The sequence below is a fragment of the Diplotaxodon limnothrissa genome, linkage group LG9 (assembly GCF_057381915.1).
Source record: "Diplotaxodon limnothrissa isolate DT_005_m linkage group LG9, D_limnothrissa_male_GT1.1, whole genome shotgun sequence".
In the NCBI taxonomy this organism is placed as follows: Eukaryota; Metazoa; Chordata; class Actinopteri; order Cichliformes; family Cichlidae; genus Diplotaxodon; species Diplotaxodon limnothrissa.
Window position 1 is genome coordinate 22,871,860 of NC_140604.1, and position 8,695 is coordinate 22,880,554.

Here is an 8,695-nt window from a genome sequence, read left to right on the forward strand (position 1 = left end):
GGAAACAATGATAAGAGCAGCTTTAAGATTATATTGTTTAAATTAAAGACAGTAGGTAGATTGTCAAGTTAAAAAGACAATAAATTATATGTTATAGACCCTGTTTTCATTCATCAGTCAAAGTGCAGCTCACAGGAAAAGGATCCAAGCATCTAATGGATATATTTTTCTTTTCTTGTGCCTCCAAAATCTGCTCTCGGGTTTTGCTCCACATTCATTTTTATTGTGGGCTCGAATGAGCTGCATTCTGACTTTTTCCTTTTGTAAATTCTACTCAGGAGCAGTGCAGAGTACGAGACACAGCTAATGCACTACAGTGATACTGAGCTACAATACGAAAGCCACAGTACAATTTAGCACATTTGCTATGGGCTCTTACTTTAAAATATTAAAACTACAATAAAAAAAGAGCTTTTTCAAATACTGCACAAAGACTGTATAGTATCAGAAAGCTAAGAGAAGTAGCACTGCTGGTGCCTAAGGTAATAATACATTTGATTAAACGCTAACAAGTTGGAGTCGGGGGTATTTTAAAGAATGGTTTAATATGTATGAATTAGAAATTAAATACTAATATAACTGAGACCATTTGTGACACCATGATCTGATACGGGACACGCTGTTAGTATTAGACAGTAATTACACTGTTACAGACCTGAAAACTGTCATTCCTGGAAAAGCGAAGGATTTCCCGCAGCCACGTATCCTTCTGTAGTTGAGTTGAGGGTTTCCACACTGCTGTGCTCCGACCTACTGGATGAGTTTGAACCAGGACCTGAAGATCTCCGTGAGTTGTTCCAAAATAATAATAGAAACTCATCTGACAAGCAGAAATGAAAAGAAGGTGATCCGGTGATGTCACATTGGTGGAGGCTGTGGTTTACTGTAGATTCTGTTACCTGGCAGGTGTGGCTGGGTGGGAAGACTGGACTTTTCAGGTCTGCTGTGGTTTTGTTTCCTCTGACGGGTAACAGGGACAGAAAATGTGCTGACGGGAGAGAGGAGGAAAATTTAATGGAAAACTTTCATAATAGGTGTTGTTATCATTTGGAAATGACAGCTGCTCCAACCTGATTTGTTGTTTGTGTGGTCATGTTTGAGTCCAGCGACCTCAGTTGTTCTGGACCACTGAGCCCTCATTTCTGAGCTTTGGATCAGGTCACAGAAACCCTCCTCAAAGTCACACCTCTCATACATTGAACCTGCAGCAGAAAATGGTAACACATATATTTCACTTCTGCTCTTTTGTTGTTAAGCCTCTGATGTAGTTCACGTCATTAAAGATTTAAGTGTAAACTGCAGTTTATAATTCAGAAGTGCCGTGGCGTATTTTCAAGATTAGCAACCATACAACAATCACCGCCCATTTATAGATCCTTGTCGACAAAATTTTATATCCATCATAAAAATGTACTCAGTAAAGCTTTCGATTAGATTAAACTTCTATTTGTTTTATTCTACTGATCTGGATTTTAGAGACCAGCCCTAAAGCTACAGATTTTTAGAACAAGGCTTACTCCTAAAGCGCTAGTAAGATTAATGATCAAAAAAAAGTTTTGTAACTACAGTACACAATAAATGAACAATAAATGACCAAAGATAATAGTTCTTAATGGTTAAGGAAGAAAAAATATTATTTTAGAAAATGCACTTTAAGACAGTTGTTTATTCTTTTAGTCCCATTATTTTGTTCAGTTGGATATAAGCCTGATAGTTCAGAGTGACACGTCATGATGACACATAGAGGTGGAAAGTAATGAAGTTCATATATTTATTACAAATATCTTTGCCTCCATGTCCTCCTTAATTACATTTGTGAATCCTCTCTGTGGTCTTCCTCTTCTCCTCCTGCCTGTCAGCTTCATCGTCAACATATCAGCACATGTCTACACCATCTCAAACCAGCCTTGCTTCTCTAACCTTGCCTCCAAACTGCTCGACCTGATCTGTCGCTCTGATGTACTCATATCTAATCTCGTCTGCTCTCACTCTAAATCAGAATCTTAAAATCTTCAGCTGAGCCTCCTGTCTTTTTGTCAGCCCTCCAAACCACACGTCACATCAGGTCTCATTGCCTCTAACCTTTCCTTCCACTCTTGCTGCTATCTTTCAATCACAAATCACCCCAGACACTAGTCTCCACCCACTCCGCCTCTTCTCTACGTCTTTTGTGCAATGTCCAAATAACTGTACTTTCTACTCCTAACATCTTTAAAATAGGTTTGTTACTTTAGGCTTAAGACATCTGAGGGGCATTGTTGATTACTTCACATCACTGTGCACCTCCCAGACAACAGACATCAAACTGATGTGAAGCTAAATGGAAGGATCAATAACATAAAAGGCAATCCTATTGGTGAATCCACCATTCAAGGTGCACATGTTAATGTGTTGTGGTTGCAGTACTTCAGCATCTAGCTTAGCCATACTGAAGAGGAGTGAGCATAAAAGGAGTAATATTTTCAGGTCATTTCAAACGCAATGCTTCGAACTGCTCAACAAATATCAGTAAACACACAAACTGTTTCTGTTTCGGTGCATTTTGTTACACACTTTGTGCAGCTTAAAGCGACAGGAGTTCTCAGGGAGAGAAAAGAAAAGTAAATGTGTGATAAGTTCGCTCTCAAAGATGAAAAAGGATGAGGATAAGTTGTTCTCCACTGCATTTAATATAAAGAGAAAATGTTTGATTCACAAGCAAATTTACAAACTCTATGAACTGAAACCAGATCGTGGATAAAAATAGATTTTTACTCTCGCATTTTTCTACACTGTGTGTCCATTTTCACATTTTACTCACAATTGTTTTCATCGCTGCTGTCTCCACAGTCGTCGGTGAAGTCACACACACAGTCCTCAGACACGCATAATCCGTGAGAGCAGGAAAAAGCCTGGTTCGAACAGGTGTTGGCAGCCACTGGCTTGAATACCAAAGTGAAGGCTAACACCAGCCACACCAAGCCAAGCGGTGACGCCATCAGCAGCTTATTGTTTAACCTTCAACTAAAATACCTAATTTTCACCTCTAAATGAAGCATTTTTCTGTCAGGACACGAGGAAGAATTCCTGGTGTAGAGCGGCTTTTCCTCACTGTGTACAGCTTACTCGGCTCCTGGATTGATACCGTACGTGTGCTCAGCATTCATGCTGTAAAGAGTAATAAATGGGTTTTATTGCTGTTACTCAACAAGGTCACTGTTCCTGCTCATGTGTTTAACATGGACACATGTCATGACAAGGGGACAGAAATAACCAAAGTCTCCTAAGCCCACATTTTATTGCCTCTATTTTTTTTTTTAAATAATTTGGATTGAAATTAGATTCAGAAATGATCTTTACTCTGTACGTAAGTGACTGCATCTTGCATAATTATGACAATACTTCATCTTTTGTGTGGTTTCCCTCTTTTCCTCCTGCCTGGTAGCTCCATATATAACATCCTTTGTACAGTATATCCCCTATCCCTCCTCTGCACCATGTCAAACTTGTCTCTCTAACTTTGTCTCCAAACTGCTCATTTCTAATCTTGTCCATCCTGGTAACTCCCAAATGAAAATCTGACCCTCTTAAGCTCCGCCTCCTCCAGCTCGGCCTCCTGTATTTTTCTCAGTGCCACCATCTCCAGACCATACATCAGGTCTCACTAGCATCTTGTAGAGTCTATTCAGACTCTACAAGTCTGAATAGTGGAAGGGAAGGTCTACAATGTAGACCTTCCCTTCCACTCTTGCTGCCACCCTGTCACAAATCACCCCTGGCACTCGCTTCTTCACCTCTCCCCTGCAGTGCCCATTTCTGCAGATAGTCGACCCAGGTGCTTAAACTCTTCCACTTGTATTATTTCTATTCATTCCATCTTCACTGTTACACCTGTCACTTTCCCATTCCCATAAACAGGTATTCTGACTTGCGTCTACCGACTTTCATTCCTCAATCCTTTGTTCTCTTCTTCTTTCAATTTAGAGATTTGGATATTTTCTTTTAATAAGGACGATGTCTACCATTGTATGCATGAAAGCTCTCTTACTCCCAATAGTGATCATCGCACTCATGTTTAACTGATTTTTACAAGTTCAGCTGGGAAGGAGCCGGTTACCTACTATTATGTCAATAGTAGGTAACTTTAATAATCAAATGCAAATGAGACTTACAGAAAAGCCAGCAAAAGAAATATGCCACAAGATAAGATACATTATCTCTAATCAGTTAGATGAGATGAGCTAGGGAACGTATGAAGTGCTATAAGAGGATCATTAACTGTGTTCAGCAGGGCTCAGCTCCTCTATACAGTGAGGCATAATTTTATTTCACAGCAATCAATAAAGACAGCAACCTTAACACAGGCAAGCAGCAAGCCAGTACAAGAGTTGGTGTGGTTCAAATGAAATTAACCTTGAGAGAAAAGGCGAGCTTGACGGCCCCATTGTGGGATGAGGAACCAGTGGAACAAGGGAAATATCACGTCTGAATTGACCCCTGTTGGCAGCGGGCGTGCCACATGTAACACAGAGGCCTGCAGGCTGTTGTTTCTCATAGCAAACAGCAGTCAATCATTTTAACAGTGTCAGGATGTAGAAGTGGAAAGCATTTTGAGGTTCCAGATTTTTAACATGTGGTAGGAAGAAACAAGAGTACCAATGTGGTCACTAATGGTGATTCATAACCACAATTAGCTGATTTCAACTAGAAAGATTCATTAATATCTGCCAGCAAAGAACCGCGCAAAAAATCTTCACTGCTCTGTAACTCAAAGTGGGAAGTCATTAAAGAATATCTATGTTTTTTCATGCGGAACATAATATTCAGAGCAGCTGGATATAAAAGTAGTGTAACCAAAACGCTGATACTGCTCGATTAAATTTAACCTCACAAAAAGAACGGAGGAGGAAATTATACTGGGACAAAAATACATAATGACGTGATTACACATGCTCCCAGTGTTAGCATGCTATCATTTAATAAGAATGTTTAAAACTGATCGGGTCTGCACCTTGATTTTTTTTGTTTTTCAGTCACTCTGTCGTAGATTTGCTGCAGTGCTTTAGCTGTCTGACAGCTGGCCGGCCTCATATTTGGCTCTCAGTGTTTTTCTAATTGTGCTGTCATTAATTTTAACATTTAACATGATAACTGAGGCCTGTAGAGTCTGACATGTAGCTCTTGAGAGAATTTCTCATGCACAGTTTGACCTTAGGGTAAATTTGTTGGGACATCCGCTACTAGGAAGATGGTGGCACCCTGTTAATACACATGCGCTCATGCTCCAGACCAGAAAACTGCCTAAACTTCTACTTTTGTAGTGGCCTCTAGTTACCCTTTTAATTTCTATGGGAGTACTAAGTCTGTACATATAGAGTCAGGTTTCAGAGTACATAGAGCCCCATGAAAACCTCTTTCACATGACTGGTGTTCATACCTCTTTTTGATTAATTCTAAAGTCTGGACATCAGTTAGTATTTTCATCAGTAGCTCTGAGGTGTGGATTCATATATGGGAACCAAATACATTTAATTATTAGTTACTATTAATATCTAGCTCTCTTCCATAGCATGTCTTTGTGCTGTCTTCATCCACTCACCCTCGACCGGTCGCGGCAGATGCCTGCCCTTCCCTGAGCTTGGTTAAGTTGGATGTTTCTTCCTGTTAAAAGGGAGTTTTTCCTTCCCACTGTCGCCAAAGTGCTTGATCATAGGGGGTCATCTGGTTGTACGGCTTTTCTGTTTCCTTTGTATTATTCTAAGGTTTTTACCTTACAAGATAAAACGCCTTTAGGGAACTGTTGTTGTGATTTGTCACTATATAAATAAAATTTAATTGAACTGAATTAGATGACTTCAATGACCAATCCAATATAAAGTTCAGAAATGTAAAGAAACAAAGAACCACAGCACGAGCAGCTAGGAGTAAACGGGATATCAAACAATGCAACTGAGTGCTGGACATAAGGGAGTATTCACAGATGCTTTGAAAAAGATTATTTACTCCCATCCATGGATTCAAATCATCAGCATGACTGGAAGCGGGGATGTGATATATTTTCACAAAATTGTACCTCCACACACCCGTCCTGCATTTGTTCTTTGTCTTCCAACTAATGAATTCTTAAACTCTTGTGATTCATTTCACCTTAACTGGTGAAACAGAGGTCAAAGCAAAGCTTGCCCGTAAGTGACTTAAATGAGACAAATTTATCGTTGAGTCTGCCAGTCCTGGTGGGATTGATGCAGCCATTTGTCAAAGATTCGAACTAATCTGTTCCACACAGTCTTTTACATATTAATACAAAGCTGTGATGAAATGCTGTTCCTATTTGTAAGCAGAATGATTTTCCTTGACATCAATTTTTTTAATGTTTCATCTGGGTAATGGTGAGGGGGAGGTTACCTTCACACACCAGCAATGACCTCCGATTGGAAAATTAAGTTGCAAAACCCATTTTTCTACAGGATTTACAAGAAAACTGGTGATTGCACTGAGGAAGGAGTTTATATGCAGATCCGCAGTGTCATTTTTTAAGCAGAGCTGATACAATACAGGAAAAAATGGAAAACAATAAGTAAAATCTCCTAGAATTTCAATGAGGTGCAAACTTTACATTGGCAGATACTCAGTGTTCTTGTTCAGCAGCTGAATGAAAGCTTTTGCATTTTTAAAGGAAGTCTTCCTCTCTAAGAGAGAAAAAGTAACCAAAATCAAGTCGTGTTGTCTCATAATTCATAATCGTTTTTCTCACATCCCGCCGCCTTTTGACACTTCGTTAATTAGGACACATTGACAGCGGAGAACATTTGCATTTTGAATGCAGCCAATCTGCTTTCACATCCTCACTCAAGCTGCGGCGATGTGCAACACCTGCTAATTTTCCTCAGACCTGAATCGAGTGATTCACTGCTGAGTCAAGTGATCATAACAGCTGGGGTTTAATCTTAACAGTGTACCTGTAGGAGATGGATCACTCAGCACCTCCAATCAACGCAGCATGAGCGCGAACATCCTGCAGAGCTCTGTGACGTGCCGTTGTGTACGAAGCAGCCGGCAAAGTATTGACAAATGAGCTCAATAAGCACAAAGTGAGCCAGTGAACCAGACCGCATTCAGCACCTGAGTCTTATGCATCCTATTTGGCGGATCCTTGTCCCGCAATAATGCTGCCACCTGTCAGTATACAAGAGGCACACTGCAAGAATACTCAAGGTAAGTTGAAGGGAACCTGTTAGCTCTGCCATGGCTGCCATTAATCGTGCTGTTCATCTGAAAATCAAAAATAAACACACAATAATGAAATAAACCTGTGACTGTTCAGAGACATACATCATTTTAGCACTTCTGAAGCATTAGTGTAGTAATGTTAATGTTTTCAATGTTTTCAATTATTAACTTTGTCATTTTTTTTTTTTTTTCAATTACATGGATGTAATTATATAATATGGGGATATTTGGCAATACTAACACTTGTGAGATCAGAATGATTTCTTATTTTTATCTGCAGTCTTATGAACTTTAAGGACACTGAAGGAAAACTAAAAACAGACGCATTTGTTGGTTGTCGCAAAGAGAGAAAAATGTGCAGTACAAGTAAAAAAGCAAGCCCCTCAAACATTTTCATTTTATTTTGAGATAAATTGACAGCAATATGCTTTGACATATCTGTGGTATCACCTTCTGGTTTGTTTTCTCTTTGTCAATGTCAATCACAACGTGAATGCAAACAAGTTGCACCGAAGTGCTGCACAGCAACAAAGAAAATACACAGAAAATATGAAGAAAAAAATTCATTAATTTACAAAAAAAAAAGTTAAGATATCAAGCTCTGTTTAATTCGAAAGGCAAAGCGTAGAGGTGGGTCCTTAAAAGCACCTTAAAAGTCTCGAGATTATGAACAGCTCTCCATTTTTTTAATGGAGAGATGATTAACATATGAGTAAATCAAACAAACTTATACCGACTTTCTCTGTGATAGTTTGAGAATGAAAAGTCAACACAACATAGTTTCTTTACCACACAGACAGATGTTTAAAGATTCAGTGGAACAGATGTCACAACTTACACTCTGTTACGTCCCTCTGCAGCCCCTAATCATCTCAATGTTTTCAGCTGGTGCTAATTGGCCACACCTAGTCAGGTGTGGACAAAAGCATACCTGAGGCAAGCTTCCCAGGAGCTTGCTTGTCTTTGCCTTGGTGGCACCAGCCATTTTAGCCAACCTCGTATTCCATTTCAAGAAAAAAACCTCTTCTCACTAACACTCTGGTATTCATCTTTTTTTTTTATGTTGTGGCTTTTGAGCCGGGTCATAACACTCTCATCCTAAACCGCCAGTGTACCACCTCAGTATCAGTTAGCAAGCTAGCAATGGCTGTGAAACTGAAGAAGTCACTAATCCGAGTGACGAAACGTTTCTCCCTCTGAAAGCGCTACGTCCTGATGAACAAGTCCTGGATGATGGAGCATGCACATTGACCACACTAACAATGGCTGGTACTAGCAGTCTGTTTGAGCCTTTCCAATGACTTTGCTATGCAGCCACACCCGCTTTAAAAGTTGCTCTGCATTCTGCTCGACTCATAAGGTGTATGAAAATATTTATTGAATATATAGTCTCATTTTATTACATATAATTTGCAAGCTGTTTTCATTTAAAATCAGTATTTGAGTGAATGTAATTCTTAGTTACATCCCACCTTCACAATAAAGG

At 39.5% G+C, this 8,695-nt stretch overlaps 1 protein-coding gene across 1 annotated transcript in view; it reads right to left on the reverse strand.

Annotated features, from left to right (window-relative positions):
* Positions 1–2,978, reverse strand: part of malrd1 (MAM and LDL receptor class A domain containing 1) — an 81,588-nt gene extending 78,610 nt beyond the window's left edge. Inside the window, exons 1-4 of the mRNA XM_085362193.1 lie at positions 2,801–2,978; positions 1,071–1,202; positions 900–988; positions 656–820 (exon numbers count right to left, since the gene is read on the reverse strand). Coding sequence (XP_085218319.1) covers positions 656–820; positions 900–988; positions 1,071–1,202; positions 2,801–2,978 — 564 coding nt within the window. The remainder of the gene's footprint in view (positions 1–655; positions 821–899; positions 989–1,070; positions 1,203–2,800) is intronic.
* Between the last annotated feature and the right edge of the window lie 5,717 nt (positions 2,979–8,695).